General features: G+C 39.4%; 1 protein-coding gene across 2 annotated transcripts; it reads right to left on the minus strand.

Moving 5' to 3' along the window:
• Nucleotides 1-224: 224 nt before the first annotated feature.
• Nucleotides 225-18,176, minus strand: SARAF (store-operated calcium entry associated regulatory factor). 2 transcript variants are annotated; one of them, XM_019921484.3, is made up of 7 exons: nucleotides 17,848-18,176; nucleotides 17,374-17,492; nucleotides 9,485-9,663; nucleotides 5,894-6,311; nucleotides 3,226-3,355; nucleotides 2,449-2,594; nucleotides 225-1,063 (listed from the first exon to the last, which is right to left on the minus strand). In XM_019921484.3, the coding sequence occupies exons 2-7, from the start codon at nucleotides 17,426-17,428 to the stop codon at nucleotides 1,038-1,040; spliced, it is 954 nt and encodes a 317-aa protein (XP_019777043.1). In that variant the 5' UTR covers nucleotides 17,429-17,492; nucleotides 17,848-18,176; the 3' UTR covers nucleotides 225-1,037. The 2 variants fall into 2 exon arrangements, with proteins under 2 accessions (XP_019777043.1, XP_019777042.1); XM_019921483.3 differs by lacking the exon at nucleotides 17,374-17,492 and having other exon boundaries at nucleotides 17,848-18,174.
• Nucleotides 18,177-20,357: the final 2,181 nt, after the last annotated feature.

The raw sequence follows: 20,357 nt of genomic DNA on the forward strand, positions 1-20,357 counted from the left end.
TGATAATAACAACACAAATCTGTTCTTGTCTTTCCTAGCAGAATAATGAAGTTTAATGAGTATAACTGGGAATTCCTGAATTTAGGTTTTTTGTGTGACCAGGAGCTAAGGCAAGACTACCACAGGAAATTACTGTTTAGGGAGAGAGAACTTCTGCATGAACCCCCTTTCCTTTGGGAAAAAAAAAGGTAAAAAAGTAACACCAATTTGTGTCAAGGCTGGTAGAAAGAAAGAATAAAACCCTTTGTTTGTTTTTATTTTTTCTGTCATTTTAATGTAAGACTGACACAGACTGCTACAACATCTGAGATTCCACAGAGAACTACATGCTTCTGTTATTAGAAAACCTTTGCTGAAGCACTTGAACTTTACTTCTTAAAAAAATGAATACGGAGGCTTCAAGCATTTTTGTCAGCACACTGCCATTCACAATAACCTTCTAGATACTTATTTTCTACCTTTTCCTAAAAAGGTAGTTCTCACTTACCAGAACCCCACACACCACTGACAGGTTCAAAGCTCCTGAGCTCAGAAGTGATCAAAACACACAAGGAAGTATAATTAGTAGTCCAAAGTTTGGTTTAAATGTTTGAAGAACAGCAAATACCCAATAACACATACCAAATAGATTATTATCGCTTCTATGATGTAATGAATCAACAACTAAAACCACCTAAGACTGAAAATTGCTGTACTCAGTGTCTATTGGTATAAAGCCTTCATTCTTAATGCTTCTTATGGCATCACAGGTGTCAGAAATCACACAATACATTCTCAGCATTCTACAGTAGTCATCACTTTCAAGAACTATAATATACATCTGCATGTTACACAAACATGATTCTCTAGATAAGCATTTTGTCATGTCAACCCCTAGCCTCAAATAACAGAACACAAAAAGCTATACAGGACAAAACACCACAGAACTTTTGCATATTCCCTTTCCCCAGCTGTTAGCAAGGGGCACGTTTTATAAGAGAAAGTGATGAAAAATCAGAAGTTTTGCATCCAGTGTTTGATCCCAACTTTTTACTTTCTTATCGTCTTCTGGTACCACCATATCCTAGAATGAGAAGAGTAAATTTTATATTAGTTTTTTAAAATGCATTAGAATTGCTTATAAAATTACAACAGTAATACACGTTTATTGTTAGCAAATGATACGAGACACGAGGGAAGAAGGAGAGAATGAGCTTGTGGACCAGGGCTGCAGGACTCAGTGCATCAACTCCCCACAAGAGCCCTTCCAGCCATCCAATCAGCATCAAGTCTGCTAAACACACACACGCTTGCTGGCAATAACTTTTAGTCAGGAAACCAAAGATGTGTTCTGTGCTGGGGCCAGCGTGGTACAGGCAAGACCCGAAGTCTGAGCCAAACAGCAGAGAGGCCAGTGGAGCCTAAGCCAGGCCCTGCTACCTCTCACGACTCCAGCGGTAAATAGAAGTAACATGGGGGAGGGTCACGGACTTTTGATGGTAAAGGTTACCTAGGCACCCCCAGCTCCCCCAAGATGCAAACATGCTAACAGACAGGTTACAAGACCACAGTGTTCCCATCTGGAAACTCAATTTTTCTCAGATCTTCCTGTAGGTTATTTGGTAATGTCTTATGATTTTCTTCACCTAAGTCCCATACATTTCTAGTTGATATATACAGTTTCTTACAATTCTTGTTTCCACTGAGAATGTGGTTCCTTTTGTCACATTATGTCCTACGTAGTTATATCTTTATATATCTTCTCAATTATTACCACCTCTTTTTCTCCCCCAAAGCAACCACTATCTTAACATGTAACACCACAGATTAGTTTTGCTTGTTTTTAAACATGTATATTTATAAAACATGAATGTTGCAATCATACTGTACATATTCTTGTGTGTCTGGCTTCTTTCTTTACATCTGATAAATTTATCCACATTATCGCATACAACTATTTACTTATTCTTACTGCTGCACAGTATTCCACTGTATGAATATTAACTCAATTTTATCTCTGCTTCTTTACAAAATTTCCTCTTAGTCACTTGCAATAAACATATTTTTGACAATGATTTAAATAATGGCTCAATACATTTTTATTGAGTTCTACCAAACTGAAAAGTTCAACCTTCTACCTAGAAAATTCCCATTTTAGAGCTTAAAGGACCCCTAGAGATTAACCAGAATTAAACATACATGGAAACCAACGTCCAGGAAGGTTTAAGTTAAAACCTTGGTTAGTGACAGACATGAATCTAAACCAAATTTCTGTTTGAGTTTTAAAGAACAGAAGTGGGAGGAAAGAATAGATCTGAATTATATTTTAATCTCAGTTAATTGTGCAACTAATATTTCTGGTGAGTATACCACATAAAACCATGACTGCTAAATGTATAGTTAATCATCTAAGTTCCAAATTGTTTCTGTACTTTACTGAATAGGAACTTCTTGATTTTTTGCTCTCACCTGACGCTGTTCTGGTTTTTGGCTCTGAGCTTGAACACGCTGAATAGCTTCCTGGGTCTCCACGAAGTGGTGAATAAGCACGCCTATTCCACGAGCTGGAGTATGAGGATGGGTAGTACCACGAGTCAGAAAAGGGTGTTGCTGCTCTATAAAGACAAAAGTGTGTCAGGCATTTTTCTTGTGACTATGATTTTTAAATACCCTCCTATTCCTAAACCATCAGAAAACAATTTTTATCAAGTGTTTTTTCCTCAGTGTTCTGGTATATTAGGATTAACATAAAATAAACACTGTTTTATATTTCTGCCATTCTTATGGTCATTGCTATGAGGAAAGAAAATGACAGGGAATAAAGGTTCTTTCTTTCTGAATTCGCATTCAAATACAATCTAAACTTAAACTACTATTTAAACTGAAGACATTCCAAAATCTGGTCACAAGCTCTTTCCACCCTTGCTTCTATCATTCTCCAACCAAACCAGAATGCCAACTGTGCCCCAGATGTTGTGTTCTTTCCTGCCTTCTCAGATGTCGAGTCAACAGTCTTGCTTCTAACTCAGATCTATAAGCATGACATGTGAAAGAAACAACACATATGATATTGATCAAAGCACAGATGGCATTCTTTCCCATCCCCAGAGAATCTGATTTAATAGGGTAATGTCACCATAATTTATTTTCCTTAACAAAACAAATCCAGTCAAATTGTAAGTAAAACAAAGAAGCCTCTAAAGAAAGGCTGAATTAAAGAGCAGGTGAGATAAATGCAAAGCTTACCTATTGCTGCCAAACAAATATCCTAATATTCCTCCAGTTCCCAAGCCAGTCCAGAACCCTGGTCCTGAATTTTCATGTCCTTGTTGTCCAGTGAAAGCATTGCCAAAACCAGAAGCTGCACCATGCGGTCCTAAAAATAAAAATGGTTATGTATTCTCTCTTAAACCATAGTCTACAGAACTAAAGATAATATGACATTTCAATTGTTTCATCTGTATGCTTTAATAATAATACTCAGGGGACTTTCCTGGTGGCACAGTGGTTAAGAATCCGCCTGCCACTGCAGGGGACCAGGGTTCGAGCCCTGGTCCAGGAAGATCCCACGTGCCAAGGAGCAACTAAGCCTGTGCACCACAACTGCTGAGCCTATGTTCTAGAGCCCGCAAGCCACAACTACTGAGCCCATGAGCCACAACTACTGAGCCCGCGAGCCACAGCTACTGAGCCTGCATGCTGCAACTACTGAAGCCCACGTGTCTAGAGCCTGTGCTCCACAACAAGAGAAGCCACCACAATGAGAAGCCTGCGCACTGCAACGAAGAGTAGCCCCCGCTGCCTGCAACTAGAGAAAGCCTGTGCACTGCAACGAAGACCCAACGCAGCCAAAAATAAAAAAATAAATTTTTAAAAAGAATAAAAATAAAAAATAATAATACTTCAACTTATAAACAAGTGTATTCAAAAAGTGTATTTATAAAATACTGGTTTAGGGCTTCCCTGGTGGCGCAGTGGTTGAGAGTCCGCCTGCCGATGCAGGGGACACGGGTTCGTGCCCCGGTCCGGGAAGATCCCAAATACCACGGAGCGGCTAGGCCCGTGAGCCATGGCCGCTGAGCCTGCGCGACCGGAGCCTGTGCTCCGCAACAGGAGAGGCCACAACGGTGAGAGGCCCGCGTACCGCAAAAAATAAATAAATAAATAAATAAATAAAATAAAATAAAATACTGGTTTGTAACTAAGGAGCACCTGCCTTTCCCAAACACAAGGAAAAGGAGGGATATGTTTTTAAGGCAGGGGAGGGTGGTTTCTTCCCGTAAGGTCACATCTGCCCTGCTCCAGATCAGCTACTAGAAGACGACCCCACGTGTCAGAGCTACTTCCTTTCTACTGTGTGGACACGTCTAGAAGCTCCAGGTTGAGAGCTGTACCTGAGTGTCTAATGGAGGAATCCAAGTGGAGGATATTTGTTGGTTGGGAAGTCGGGTCTTACAAGGGACCAAAAACAAAAAATATCTTCTGCTCAGAGAAAGTTTTTCTTAAATTGCTGTATCATATACATAAAGGGAACTGTGCTAATCCCACATGTACAGCATAATAAATCTGTATGTATGTACCCATGCATGTAATCACTACCCACATCAGTAAAACCTTTCTAGCACGCAGAGACTCCCTCACGACAACTCCCAATAGATACCCACCCATGTCAGAGAGAAGCCGACTCTGACTTTTCTCACCACACTTTGGTTTTACCCATTCTTGAACTTTTTATAAATAGAATCATACGGAGGTACTCTTCTGGTGTATCATTATGTCCATGAGAGTCGACCTCCACCACTGCATATATCAGTTTTGTTTTTGTTTTTTTCTAAATTTATGTATAGTAAGTAGTCCAATGTGTGAAAAAAAACACTCTGTCTCATTCTAATGTTTACAGACATTCTATATCCAGTTTTTGGCTGCTGTGAATACAGCTGCTGTGAACATTCTTGTGCAGATCTTTTTGCACACACATGCATGCATTTCTCTTAGGTATGCATCTAGGAATGAAATTGCTGGGTCATTGGATGGCGTGTGTCTAGTTTCAGTAGATACTGACAGTTTTCCAAAGTGTTTTATCCTTTTAACTCCTTCCAGCAAGTTCCAGTTAACTACATCCTTGCCATTACTTGGTACTCTGTCTTTTTAATGTTAGCCATTAAGATGATTAAATGGTGGTTAATTAAGAACTCAGATTTTAATCTGCATTTTCCTGAAGACTAATGATGCTGAACACCTTTTCAAACTTTTATTGGACATCTGGATATCTTCTTTTACTATAAAATGGCTGTTCAAATCCTCTGTCCATTTTTTTAATTAGGTTGTCTGTCTTTTCTCGGATTTGTGGGAGTTCTTTATGTACTGTAAATACACGTGCTTTGTTGAAAATATGTTTTACAAATACCTTCTCCCAGTCTGTGGCTCGCCTATTCACCCTCTTAATGTTGTCTTTGATGACTAGACATTCTTAATTTAAATAAAGTCTAATTTATCCCTCTTTTCTTTTTGGCTGGTATTTTTTGCATTCTAAGAAAGTTTTGCCTACCCTGACAAATACTTTCCTATGTTTTCTTCTGGAAATTTAATTGTTTTACTTTTATGTTGACCTCTGTAATACTCAGTGAATAAAATTTTATGTGTGTTGCGAGACAGAGTTCAAGGTAAATGCTTATTACCAAATCTGATCAAGTTTGATTGAGATGATTTGCAGTTTAATCATGCATCCTTAAAATAGTAATCACAATTAACCTTATAGAGAAACAGAACAGAAGAGGTAAAAGAAGTTGAAAGTAAAAAAATAAGACAAATCTGCTTTGGTTTCCCAATGCAACCATTTTCTATATCAGAAACCAGCACAGGATTCACTACCTGACTTCTATCCTACTTACTGCCATTGCCTAGGAAAACATACCTGTGAACTCAGACTTAAAGCCTGCAGGAGAGGGTCCTTCAGAATTGGTGAATCTCTGATAACGATGGGAATATGGAGGATACTCAGAATATGGTGGAGGAGAATCATGACCATTACTAAGGAAGAATTTATAAACTCCAAAGGCAATAGCAAGTAGCACCACGATGGTAAGCACTCCACTGATGCTACAAGATTCTCGGGAGTACAACTTATTATAATAATCAGAGAAAGAGTTAAAGCCATGGTTTTTTCCAGACTCTCTCGATTTCTTCAGGCCAAGTTCCGTGTAATCTAAGTGATACTCCAAGCCACAGGAACCTCTCAGTACATACTGGTCTTCAGAGGATTCATAGCCTTCACAGCTCACCACAGTTTTTCCAAATTTGTACGCGATATCTAAATCGGTCTTACATTCCCACTGTGAAGAAAAGTAGAAACAGGTTATTAGAAGCAAAAGATTTTTTTTTTCATTTAATATATATTATTTGGGCTAAATAGCTGTCATAAAACAGCAAAATGAAGCGAGGGAATGATAATTCAGGATGAGTATTTCTGTGCTGGGGGAGGGCAAACCAGGGGCTTCCAAGATACTGGTGATATTAACATTCTACTTAAGCTAGGTGGTGGGTACATGAGTGCTCATTTTATTACTATTCCTTATTCCTTACATATAGATGTAAAGAATTCTTTTGTACATATTAAGCATTCCCTGATTTATTAATTTTAAGCAAATTTTTTAAATGTCAACTTTTTAACCACTGTTGAAGATGCTTTCTTTAAAAATGCTTTCTTTAAAAATTTTCAACATTAAGGCTCAAATATCAGCATCATATATGAATATCTGGTAGCTGTTGATACAACCTTTTGAGAAAAACTTCCTACACAAATTCTATAAAAACCATGGTCTACCTTCCCCAAGGTCCAATCCATTAAGTAATTTTCTTAAGTTTTTTTAAAAAGACATTAAGAAAAACTGCAAAAAGAATCTATGCTAGCCTCAAAATTTTCCAGCATAAAAAAAAAAGCCCAGGTCTAGTTTGAATTCTATAACTATTTTGAGCTGAGTAGGTAATATGCTTCTCTATCAACATTAAAAAAGATATAAGCCAAAAGAGATCTGATTGGTTCTATTGCTTTTCTCTTTTTTGGACAAATTATCTTCCTCTTTCAAACTTCAGGTACACTATATCAGCTTTATTCAGATATAATTCACATACTAGACACTCACCCATTTCAATGGTTTTTAGTGTATTCACAGAGCTGTGCAACCATCATCACAATCAATTTTAGAATATTTTCATCGCCCCCAAAAGAAATCTCATCTCCTTTAGCAGTCACTTCCTGTTTCCCCCCAGGTCTCTTAGCTCTAAGCAACCACCAATCTATCTACAAGGATTCCCCTATTCTGGACATTTCATGTAAACGGAATCATACAATACGTGGTCCTACGTGACTGGCTTCTTTCACCTGGCAGAATGTTTTCAGGGTTCACACGTGTTGTAGCATAAATCAGCACTGCATTCCTTTTTATGGCTAAGTAACATTCCATCGTATGGCTATACCACATTTTGTTTCTTCATTCATCGACGATGGGCGCTTGGGTTGTTTCTACTTTTTGCCTTTTATGAATAACGCTGCCACAACGTTTAGTATGTTTCTGTGTGGACACACATTTTCAAGTCTCTTGGGTACACACCTAGGAGTCGAATGACTAGGCATTCAGTAACTCTATGTTTAAACCTTTGAGAAACTGCGCGTTTTCCAAGGTGGCTGCGCCGTTTCACATCCCTAATGGCAGTGTATGAGGGTCTCTCCACATCCGCACCAACACCTGCTACTAGCCTTTCTGATCACAGGCATCCTGTTGTAGGAACTGGTGTCTTACTGTGGTTTTGATTTGTATTTCCCTGATGCTGCACACTTTTTCAGCTAATGATGCTGAACATTTTTTCACATGTTTATTGGCCATCTGCATATCTTCTTTGGAGAAATGTCTAGTCAGATGCCTTACCCACTGTTAAATTTGGTTATATGTCTTCTTACTGAGTTGTAATAGTTCTTCATATACTCTGGACACAAGTCCCCAATCAGATATATGACTGCAAAAGCTTTCTCCTATTGTGTGTGTCCTTTTCACTTTCTTGATGGTGTCTGTTGAAGCCTAAAAGTTTTTAATTTGGATAATATACAATTTTTCTATTTTGTTGTTCTACACTATTCCATTTTTTAAATAATTTTATTTGGAGGAAGATTTATAAGCTTGTTGATTTAGGTAAATAAACTCAATGTCTATCGGTATTTCATGTTAATTGTCATTTCCTTAATAGCATATACTAAAAGTGGCTTCTAATTATTATATTTATACTCTTGGAATTAGAAGAGGCTCTCTCCTGCTACTAAACATAAGTCAATGTATGACATCCTCTATACTTCTTTGCTCATGCCATTCACTCCCTTCTCTATCTCTTCAGCTCTAAAAATGTTATCCTTCCTTACTAACACAGTACATATAATACTTTCTTCTTCAAGTCTTTCCCAATCCCCCAGGCTGGACGTGACTTTACAATACTTTGTTGGCACCTAGATGTAATGTGAGTGCTTGTCTTATCTATTCTCCTAGGAAGAGAGTTTCTTGAGGGTTGTGACTCCATCATTCATTTTTGTATAATACTGTTTAATGTATGTTTAATGAATGACTTTTTTCCATCAAGACTAAAAAGTAATATAAAAGTAAAAGTAATTTCAGCTTTAACCTGAAGATTCTATGATTTGGTTAGCAAGACTAGGAAAAAATGTTGTGAAATACATATCACCAAGCAAATATGAACTCTCTCCCTGAACTGCATACACTAGGCACAAAGGTTGTATCAAACAAGAGTATCACTCTGATGGAAGGGAAAACTGTCAAAGCAAGTTTCTGGCCGAATGACCAACCATCTTAAATCCTTTCTGAAAGCAGGCAGAATACGAAGTCGAAATCTATTCGTATTGATTTAAACTGAATTCACTTAAAATCTACTCCATTTCTAAAGGATAACAAATTTTGGAACTTCAAGGAGGTGGTCTATCCTAAGTACAAAATGCCAAAGACCTGAAGACAATAAAGTCCACTGAAATGCTTTCACTCGTAAGTAACCACCCTCAGCTCTAAAACAACTTTTTAAAATCAAGCATTTGAAGCACAATAGGGACACAGGAACCCCACCCCCACTTACAATCTACAATTCCTTATCATCTTAACTTTATTTTTTAAGGATAGGTTGGTATTCTTTGAGGAATGACAGAGAAATGACAATCAAAAGAAATCCTCTACCCCCCACCCCCAAGTATATGAAAAGTTTTGAAAATTTACTAATGTTTTATGAGAAAGTTTTGGTATAAAGATTACAATGAATATTTCCAGGCTTTAAAATCAGTTCATTTCTTTCAGAGGATGTTCCTTTCAGAGACCGAATGACTGATTTATATTTATATATTTTAGGTAACCGGAGATTTTCTATATGTACTTCCCCAAAATACTGAATAATGTCTTAATAAACACTTCACTGAAAAGGATTCCATTTAGACTTCCATCAACATAAAGAGTATTACCTGTACATCATAACCATCCCAGCCTTTGTTCTGACACTGTATGACTTTGGGGGTATAAGAATCACATCCAGCTGTGCCTCCAACACATTTCAACTGTGGGATCGGATCCAACCTACGGGAAGTAGTATAGCGGTCATAGTGGAGGGTAAGAGCTTTTATATCCCGCAACAATACTCTGTCTGAAACAGTAAGAACACAGATAAACAGATGGTAAATATCTTGTCATATAGAAAGATTCATTCTAGTAAAACTCTTGTCATCGAAAATACTTTCAAAAGTAAGGCTCTTTCTTGCCTTTTGAGGATGACTAAGGAAGAGAAGATGGGACAGTTTCCCAAATCCCAAAGCCATCGCAACAAGCTTCACGCCTTTTGCACAAAAGTCAGAAAGTCACTCCTTTAAGGTCTCCCTTCATTTCAGGATTGATGTCCCCTAAACTGCTTCTATATCGTGAGTTCCACATAATTTTTGCAAAATCAGAACCAAAAGTTCATTAACCTGAAACGTTGTACTACTGTATGACAATTGACAATAATATCAATGGTTAATTAAAATAGCAAAACATACACATGAATGTTCCTGAAGCACACTTAATGACTTAAACGTCTGTCAACAGATGAACGGTTTAATAAAATTTTGGCCTATTCACAAAGTGGAATATTCTACAGCAGTTAAAATGAGTGAACTAGAATTCATGTATCAGAATAGAAATAGTAAAAACATTTTAAGCAAAATGCAAGTTGTAGAATGTTTAGTAGGATGGCTTTACATAAACCGCGAAAACTAGCAAAACAGTACTACATATTGTTAAGGTCTATACGTGTACATACCAGTAGTATGAAAACATGCATTGGAATAACTAAGCATCAAATTCAGAGCACCACTGAGGACAGAGGGAGAGCAGAGACTTTCGCTCTCTATCCCTAATGTTTTATTACTTTGCAGGGGGGAGGTTTGCTTGCAAATATAGTACAATGTAAAGATTCAATAAAACTGGGTGATGAGTACGTGGGTTTTCATTGTGTACTTCTGTGGGTTTAAATATTTTAAATATTTCACAATTTTAAAAATTAAAAAGTTAAACTATTTCACAAATTAAAAATCATATTGACAAAGCAGTTTAAAAAGAAGTCAAAACAAGGAAATTATGGCCGGCACTGATGTATCAATACATAAGTGAATTTTGAAGTGTTATTGGAAAATGAATAGTCTTCCTACTTATCATCCTCAGATTATGATGGAAGATACTGCGGATTGGTTCACTCAACACCCATTTTGCCCTCAAACTGGTATGACTTCTTGCAAAGCTAAAAGACTCCTAAAACCTCTTGCAGCTACAAATCCCAAAAGTGATTTCGGTTCTGTCAACCGGAGGGACTTAAGCGAGATCCGGAGATCAGAGCTTAAACTCAGACTGTGCCCAGGCTAGCAGTCAGTCATGGGGGCTCAGGGTTTTCCTGACACTGTCCAGTGCTCCGTAATTAGCGTCGTGGATGCAAAAAGGCTTGATGTGAGCCATCCAGTGTTCACTGCTGCAGATGTAGCAGACATCACTTTCCACCATTTTGTTAGCACCCAATTCCCTATTAAATTAGCAAAATTTGCTGCCTCTCAAATTCCACTGAAAGTACAATAAATGAATTGTTTTGCCGATGTGAACAAACAAGGTCAGGCAAAACAGAAAAGGAGATGGTAACAGAATTTTGGAAGGTGAAAGCAGATGGACCAATAGTTAGGTGACTAGAGTCCTAAATATAAGTGAAGTGCCAGACCAGCAAGTGGGAAAACTGAGAACCAACCTGACACACATAATAGAATCCCTAAAAGCAACAGGAAACGGCAGCTCTTGAATTGGAGCTGACTAAAGTAAGCACTACAAGGTGAAAGCTGCTTGAGAAGAAGCTACATCCCTAGATGGTCTCCCAAGCTCTTTTCATTCATATACATATATATACACACATACATACACACACATATATACATACACACATACATACATATACATATTTCACAATTTTTTTAAATCTAAAAGTAACACTTTTTCCTTTTAAAAAGAGAAATCCATTCCTCCTCCAATTTCACATTTCTGTGATAACCAAAACTAGCAGCCTGGTCAGCACCTTCTTCTTGCTCACACAAACAGATACATATACAGGGGTTGTTTTGATTTTTGTTAGTTTATTTTTATAAAATTGAATCATACAGTACACATTACTCTTCAAATGCTTTTGCACTTAATCAGACATCAAGGATATTCCCTCACGTCAGCAAATACAGATCTTATTTATATTTATTTACCAAAAAAAGAGTTTAATAAATTTGACTAAGCTGAGACTTATTGGTCACCCTTCTCTCACCAAAATACAATGAAACTAGAAATATAATAATATAAAGTAATATAATAACATATAAAATGGTAAAAAGACAGCTGAAAACCAGTAACAACAAAGAAAGGAAAATTGGGTTACAGCAATCAAAACATATCTGTAATTAAATCTATAATAATGTAAACAGTAACACAGGATTAGGAAAACTGATCATGTGCACAATGTATAAAACTTAATCCCTGATGGTTAAACACTTACCACAAAATGAACAACAAATTAAAAGTACTAGAAGAAAACACAAAAAGAAAGAATATGTTTATGATCCTGGGATGGGAAAGATCTTAAGACACCAAAAGCAAGACTGACCAGCAAGATAGTGACTATACTTGGCAAATCATGTTCAATCTATGAAAACCCAAGAATCCATAATAATACTTAAAGGGAAAACCAAAAACTCACTTGTCTATACTTAAAGTGGCTACCAATTACCTCACTTTGAAAACTAGCAATTAAAGATTTTAAATTAAATGTTTATCCTGACTTTCCAGCCAGAACCATAATCTGAAATAGCCTCAGTTGATAAGGAAAATCTCAACTTTACTAAAGAGTATCAATCAATAAATGCAGAAGAAGTGATAGAATTAGAAAAATCACCATCTTACAACCCCTAAATAAACAGATTCAGAAAAGGATTAATTAGTTTTAAAATCATTAAGTGAATGGATATTGGTATGCTGCCAAGTAACATTACACGGAGTGCTCTCTAGTCACAAAAGGGGAAAAATGTAACTTCACGGGGGAGAAATAAGCCACTGTAATCCACTAGTCAAACTTAGCACTGCTAACGGTATAAAGATCGATATTACACCATCTCCTATGATGTAATCCTCAGAAGTATTTAATATGAATCTAATCAATCCTTTGGACCTAGCATTCAGCTTACTAGAAATACAAGGAAGAAAAAAAAATGCTAAAACAATGTCATGAGAAAACAGAATCCAGAACGTAGGATATTCTAAAGGATAACTGGCCCAATCCCTTCAGCAAAGCAGGAGCATGAAAAAAGAGACCATTCTACATTTTCAAAAGACTTAAGGGATAATTCAGTCAGATGCAATGACTGGTCCCGGACTGGGCCCTGGTTTGAACAAACTAGTTTAGACATTTTAGGGACAACTGTGATATCTGGCTATGGAATGAGTAATTAGTTGATATTAAGAAATTAGGGTCAATTTTGTTAGATGTAATGTTATTTTTACTAGGTGGGGAAAAGTTCATTAAAAAAAGGCTTATACTGAAGGATTTAGTTATGGCCTATCATGATGCCTGTAACTTACATTAAAATATATCAACATTTAAGGGCTTCCCTGGGGGCGCAGTGGTTGAGAGTCCGCCTGCCAATGCAGGGGACACGGGTTCGTGCCCCGGTCCGGGAGGATCCCACATGCCGCGGAGCGGCTGAGCCCATGAGCCATGGCCACTGAGCCTGCGCGTCCGGAGCCTGTGCTCCACAACGGGAGAGGCCACAACAGTGAGAGCCCCGCATACCGAAAAAAAAAAAAGAATACATTGCTTAAATAAGCAAAAAGGATATATTGTACAGCACAAGGAAATAGAGCCATTGTTTTGTAATAACTTTAAATGGAGTATAATCTATAAAAATATTAAACTAATATGTTGTAAACATGACACTAATATTATAAGTCAATAATATGTCAATTTTAAAAAAATGGGGCTTCCCTGGTGGCGCGGTGGTTGGGAGTCCGCCTGCCGATGCAGGGGGCGCGGGTTTGTGCCTCGGTCTGGGAGGATCCTGCGTGCCACGGAGCAGCTGGGCCCGTGGGCCATGGCCACTGGGCCTGCGCGTCCAGGGCCTGTGCTCCGCAACGGGAGAGGCCGCGGCAGTGAGAGGCCCATGTAACGCAAAAAAAAAAAAAAAAAAAAAAAGCATTGTTTTACCAAATAATAAAGCTTACTATAAAATTAAAATAATCAAAATAGTATGGGATAGTAACAGAAACAGACAAGTGAACTGTGAAACAAAAGAAAGTCTAGAAATAAATCCAGATATATGTGGAAATTCAATACAAGATAAAGTGGGTTTTTTGTGTTCTAGGTGTATTTTTTTATCAAGCATCACCATATTTTATTTATAAAACAAAGCACAATGGCATCCTTTACCGTTGACAAAACTCAATATTCTGCACAACTCTTTCTGCCCTGCTTAGCCTGTGTGAGGAAAGACAAATGATGCATCTCAAACCCACAAGTAATTTAAGAAGTAGAGTAAATTGGGTCTGAGTTACAATGAGTTGCAGTAGCCTCAAGTGGGATCTCGGTAATACTGTACAGAATAGTGATTCTGAGACTACTCCTTAAATGAAAGGAAACTCTTCTCCAACCAGCAAAAGCAGGCTTTTCAATTTAGTGGAAAAAGGATGTCTTCTTTAATAAATGGTTTTGTCATAACTGACTACACAGCTAGAATAAAATCCACCTAAAGCTACATAAAAATTTAATTCCACATGATCCAAATATCTAAATTTCCAAGAACTATACTAAAATAAAATATGCTATATTAAACTCAAACTACCTCCTAATAAATAAAAAATTATAACAATGAAAATGTTCAATGGTTTAAAAAAATCAGAATATTATTAAACTAAATAATGGGAATAATAACAACTTGAATTTGTTGTAGCAGGGCTGAGATAATGCAAAGAACACTGAACTAAATCCCCACCACCAACTTGCTGTATGACTTTGGCCAAGTCAATTTATCTGTATAGAAATGACCTGTAAAGTTAAAACGATATCAACCTTAAAATTGTGAAGTTTAGATATGATTTACTAAAATTATCTGGCAGAGTACTCGACACATAATAGGTGATCAAGTATGATAAATATTATTGATAATGTTTAAGGAGCCATATACCTATGTGTTATCATTACCATGACTCTACAGCATCTTTCCTCCCTAGAGATCCTAAAGGTTACTATGTTTTGTAACCAGAATACATATGTTGAAGCCTTAATCCCCAATGTGGTGGCATTTGGAGGCAGGGCCTTCAGGAAGTGATTAGTTTTAGATGAGCTCATGAGGATGGAGCGCCAGTGATGGGATTAGTGCCCTGTAGGAAGAGGAAGAGACCAGGGCCCCCATCCACCCACTCACTCCCACCTACCCCCACCCCGCCCCACCCCAACTCTTGTTATGTGAGAACATAACAAGAAGACAGTCATCTGCAGAGCAGGAAGAGGGCCCTCTCCAGACACCAAACATGCTCGCACCTTGATCTCAGACTTCCCAGCCTCAGAATGCAAGGAATAAATGCTGCTTACCACCCAGTCTGTGGTATTTTGTGATAGCAGCTCAAACTAAGACAAGGTCTAAGAACAAAATGCTCACAACCTTACTCCACTAGTACATCAGTCAAGGGTGACACACAGTTCCCTGAAGTCCAGACTCACAAATCAAAATCCACTTGCAGGTCTCAAACTTAAGATGAACAAAACCAAACTCCCCCAAGCCTGATTCTCCCACAATCCCACATCTCAGAAAAGGGTAATTCCATCCTTCTAGTCACTCAAGATCCAAAACCTTGGAGTTATCTTTGTCTTCTCTCCTCCTCTAACCCCTATATCTAATCCCTCAGAGTATCATGTCATCTCCACCTTCAGAACAGCTGAGAAGCCCACCACTCTCACCAACTGCACTGCTTCCCCCCCCCCCCCCCCCACCGCCAACCATCACCACTCTCGGGACTTACTGTACAAGCAGTCCCTTCACCGGCCTCCCAGCTTCCCCCCACCCACTCTCGCTCCCACAGTCTGTTTTCCACAGAGCAGACAGAATGTGCCTTTAAAATACAGATCATATTAGGGCTTCCCTGGTGGCGCAGTGGTTGAGAGTCCGCCTGCCGATGCAGGGGACACGGGTTCGTGCCCCAGTCCGGGAAGATCCCACATGATGCGGAGCAGCTAAGCCCGTGAGCCATGGCCGCTTAGCCTGCGCGTCCGGAGCCTGTGCTCCGCAACCGGAGAGGCCACAACAGTGAGGAGCCCATGTACCGCAAAAAAAAAGAAAAAAAAAAAACAGATCATATTAAAAAAATATAGAACAGAATAGAATGGGATAGAATACAGGTCATAGCAGACCCATCCCTTCAGGGTTCTCATCAAATGTCACCTTAACAGTGACTTCTTCCCTGACTAACGTATATTTTGAAAATCCCTGCTTCTGCCTGCACACCTGTCCTCCTTACCCTGTTTTTATCAATGTCCAAACCACTATTCACAATATGACACGCTATTTACCTGATTTGTTCATTTTCTATTTCTCCTCAATAGGTGTAAACTCCAGGGCAAAACGCTGTTTTGTTCACTGCAATATTCCCAACACCCAGAAGAGTGACAAATACAAAGTAGCTCAATAAAGAATTGTGAAAATTTTTAGGTAATTTCTTTAGAACTGGTACAATTTTTTTTTTCTGGACAAATTTTTGCTTTATGTTAGCTAAAGACAAAGTGAGTACAACCAAAGTCAAACAAAAGACAAACGAGGGACTGACTACTGCTTGATAAAACTACTTGAAAAAACTAACTCAATAAAATGGCTTCATAAAATAGTTCCTCAAAAGAAATTTAAGTCCAAGTAGTTTGATTGTGTTTACTCTGCAAAATATTTTTGTGCCTTTTGTTCCAGAACAATAGTTTTATAGAGTAGGTAGACAAAGAGCTACCAGGAAAAGGTTCATCATTAGTTTAAATTTGGCTCTGTTTTTTTATTCCCCTGACTCTTCATCTGTAAACCATTTTTTTTTAAAACCTCCTCTTTTTATTCAAGAATTGATTGAGGGTTCAACTAATGTTTTAATCCAGTTTTTAAATTGTAATTCTGATCAAAGTCTTCTATCTATATAAAACTTTCTAGAAATACATAAGGAAAATGTACAGACATTTAAATCCAACTTGGCTTTTTATTAATTAGTAATAAAACATCCACAACAAAGGAGTACTCAAAATCAAGTACTTACAAATAGCACCTTCTCTCTCATTTTAGCATTTAAGAATAAAAAATAAGAAGCTTCAGAAATAAATCTGTTTCTTAAGTTCAAAAACACAGGCATTTCCTATCACCAAATCACGACTGCAATATGGGTACACTTTCCATGCTTTTAACATCTTTACTCCCCAAAACAAAAATGATGTTTTCATTGTTTGAAAGTCATTTTTTACATCACTCCAACTTAACAGCATGCATCATTTATTAAATGGAAAACTGTATGTATGCATGTATACATATATATACACACACATATGTATTAATTACATGGAATATTCTCGATCCCATAAAAATTCGTTAGACAATTCTAATAACATAGTGATATGAAAGAACTATTTTTCCTAGAAATCACTTATCGTGTACCATCACAAAAAAAAATTGTTTTTAATTCAACAGGAAAAGCTGGTGTAACGCAATGAACGTCACTGTAATGGTCAGAATAAGCAGCGTGAGTTGTGATCACATAAATAGTACAGTCCACGATTCTGCTAACCTACCTCCAAGGTTTGCAGCCCTGTCCACGAAGTATGACTCAAGGACTGCCGGTGCCATGGCAACTGCCAGGTACAGCAACAGGCAGCCATGACAAGAGTCAGCGACGATGACATCAGACAGTCTTGACAACAAAGCAAAATGCGCAGGTGAGGGTCGAGCTTTCCAGCCAGACCCAGGGGATGAGGGCTGTAGCCCGAGAAAGAAGAAGGTGGGCAAATTCTGGGAGTCCAAGCAAGGGAGAAGGGAACATTAACAACACTAGAGTAGTCCCGCCCCGCCCACTCCCCAACAGTCCACACTCGTCCAGGAGGACGTCTGGGAAGAGCAAAGAGGCCAGGCAGGGCACAGATGAACAGCGAGGAGGATGGAAATGAGGAATTAGGGTAGAAGGGCTCAAGGGGCGGCGAACAGAAATGGTGGAGCCTCTTAGCGCTGCTTGAAGGCAGCAGGAAGGGGGGAGTGAAGGCAGCACTCACCAGGGTCGTTCCAGCCCCGGGCAGAGCCCGCGATCAACAGAAGCAAAAGGAGGCTGAACAGAGCGCAGCGTCCAGCCGCTTCCGGCCCGCCGGCCGAAACCATGGCGCTCGGTGAAGATGGCGCGCGGCTGCCGGGAGCTCGCAGGTCGGAACCCTGGCTGCGGAAGGCCGCGCACCGTTAAGCACCGACGCCGGCAGCTTCCGCCGCGGAAAAAGGAAGGTCTACCGCAGGACCCCTGCTGCAGGGAAGGTCCGTGCGCCAGTCTGACGTCACTACAGCGGCGGCGCGTGGGGGAATGGAGCGGTCGCTGCTGTCCCCGCCTCCGGAGCCCAGCGCGGCTGCGGGCGGAGTCGAGGGCGGGGTGCCGCCATTGAGGGCGGAGCCAAGGGCGGGACGCAGAGGCTGTGGGCGGGGCCTAGGGCCACCCTCCTAAAGATTCAGCGCGAAGACTGAAACCATCACAACGCAAAATCTAAGTGTAGTCACGTTATTTACAAAACCTTAATAACCTTCCCGAGGGACGCTACTGTGCCTTACTCAACTTCACGTCTTCAGCAACTAGCATAGTGTCTGGCGCATGATTTATGTTCCATTAGTTTGCTAAATACAGAGTGGATTTGAGAGAGGCAGCACGGAAATATATTGTCTGGTTTCAGAAGCTCAGAACATTCACATATTTCCTTCCACGTGGAGACCGTGGGAATTTACAAGATATCTGGAGGAGAAACTACCACCTAAATAAAGAACAAGCCAGGGAAAACAGTTAAGAGTGCATAGGCATTATCTTTGAGGTCTGACAGTCCTGGATTTCTCTCCTTCATTCATTCATTCAACAAATATAGGTTGAACGCCTAGTATGTGTCTGGCGCTGTTTTCAGCTTGGAGTATGCAGACAAGGTCCCTGTACTCATGGAGCTTACACTGATGAGAACTAAGATAAAATTAAATAATAAATTAATAAACAAAGATAATAGTGATAAGTGCATTGATGAAAATAAAACAGGGTGATACAGTAGAGACTAGGAGCCAACTTCAGGGAAGGCCTTGCTGAGGAAGTGATTTTGAAGCTTTGAGACCTGAATGATGAGAAAATACAAAGATCGGGGGAGAGCCTTCACCGCCTGGGGAACAGTAGATGCAAAAGCCCTAAGTTTCTGTTTTGAGGAACATCATTCACTAATTTGATTAACACCTTTATCTATTTAGCACCTAACGGTACCTGCCAGGCACTGTTCTAGGCACTGGGGATACAGCAATGAATAAAACAAAACTTAGGGGTTGGGAGAGGCAAACAAAGCCAGGGCAACTGAAGCAAAGTAAGTTTGGGGAAGAGTGGAACAAGAGGAGGCATAACAGTGGTGGCTTGGAGTGGGACCAAGTGGGACTGGAATAAAGATAATAGAGAATTCTGGTCTCCACATGTTAGGTTTGAGGTGACTTTTAGGAATCCAGGTAGACATGTCAAATAGACACTTGGATATACAAGTCTGAATTTCAAAGCCAAGGTAAACTTGGTAGTTATGCTATCAAAAAGAAGGCAGTATTTAATGACACAGGAAGAGATACAATTCATAGGGAGAGAATTTAGATATAGCAAAGACGGAGGCCCAGGACCAAATTAAGAGAACACTAACATTTGAACCCTGAGCAGAAGTTCCTAGAAAGAGTCTGAAAAGAAATCTCTGATGAGGTATAAGAAACAAACAGGAGAACAGTGTTATGGTAGTTGAGAGAAAGAATGGTCACCAGTGTCCATTGTTGTTGAAAGTTTGGATCAAAAAGTGACCTTCGGGGAGCTTCCCTGGTGGCGCAGTGGTTGAGAGTCCGCCTGCCGATGTACGGGACGCGGGTTCGTGCCCGGGTCCGGGAGGATCCCACATGCCGCAGAGCGGCTGGGCCCGTGGGCCATGGCTGCTGAGCCTGAAAGTGACCTTTGGATTTTGAAAGGTAGAGTTCACTAATTACCTTAAAAAGAGAATTTCTGTTATTTGAGATCCCATCAGTTGCCATGTACAGTTCTAGACAGTGGTGAACAAACATAAAACGTTGTACAAACTTACACTCTAGTGGGAGAGACAGCCAACAAATAATATAGTTCAGATAAATAATAAGTGCCTTCAACGAAGATGCAACACAGCCAAAAATAAATTAATTTAAAAAAAGAAAGGAAATTAGGGGACTAGCACTTCCCTCAGCCACCAGGGCTTGTGCCCCAAAAGGCTTCCTAAATGTGATCTTCACCTCCCCCACCCCTGTAAACACTGTCCCTTCCCCATGATGGATTTTCCCTTTTCTCTCCTAGTTACACACCTGTTCATCCTGCTGTTGTCCCTCCCTCGAGGAAATCTCACCTGACTGATCTAAATCAAAGACTGTCACAGGAGTATCTATCCACTTTCTTTGCAATTATCATTGTTGCAATGTTACGCTTTTTCGTGTCTGTCTCTCTCACTAAACAGTAAGTTCCTTGAGGACAGAAACCGTACCTGGTTTTGCTCACCTCAGTGTT

Source organism: Tursiops truncatus, chromosome 21, assembly GCF_011762595.2.
Source record: "Tursiops truncatus isolate mTurTru1 chromosome 21, mTurTru1.mat.Y, whole genome shotgun sequence".
Classification (NCBI taxonomy): Eukaryota; Metazoa; Chordata; class Mammalia; order Artiodactyla; family Delphinidae; genus Tursiops; species Tursiops truncatus.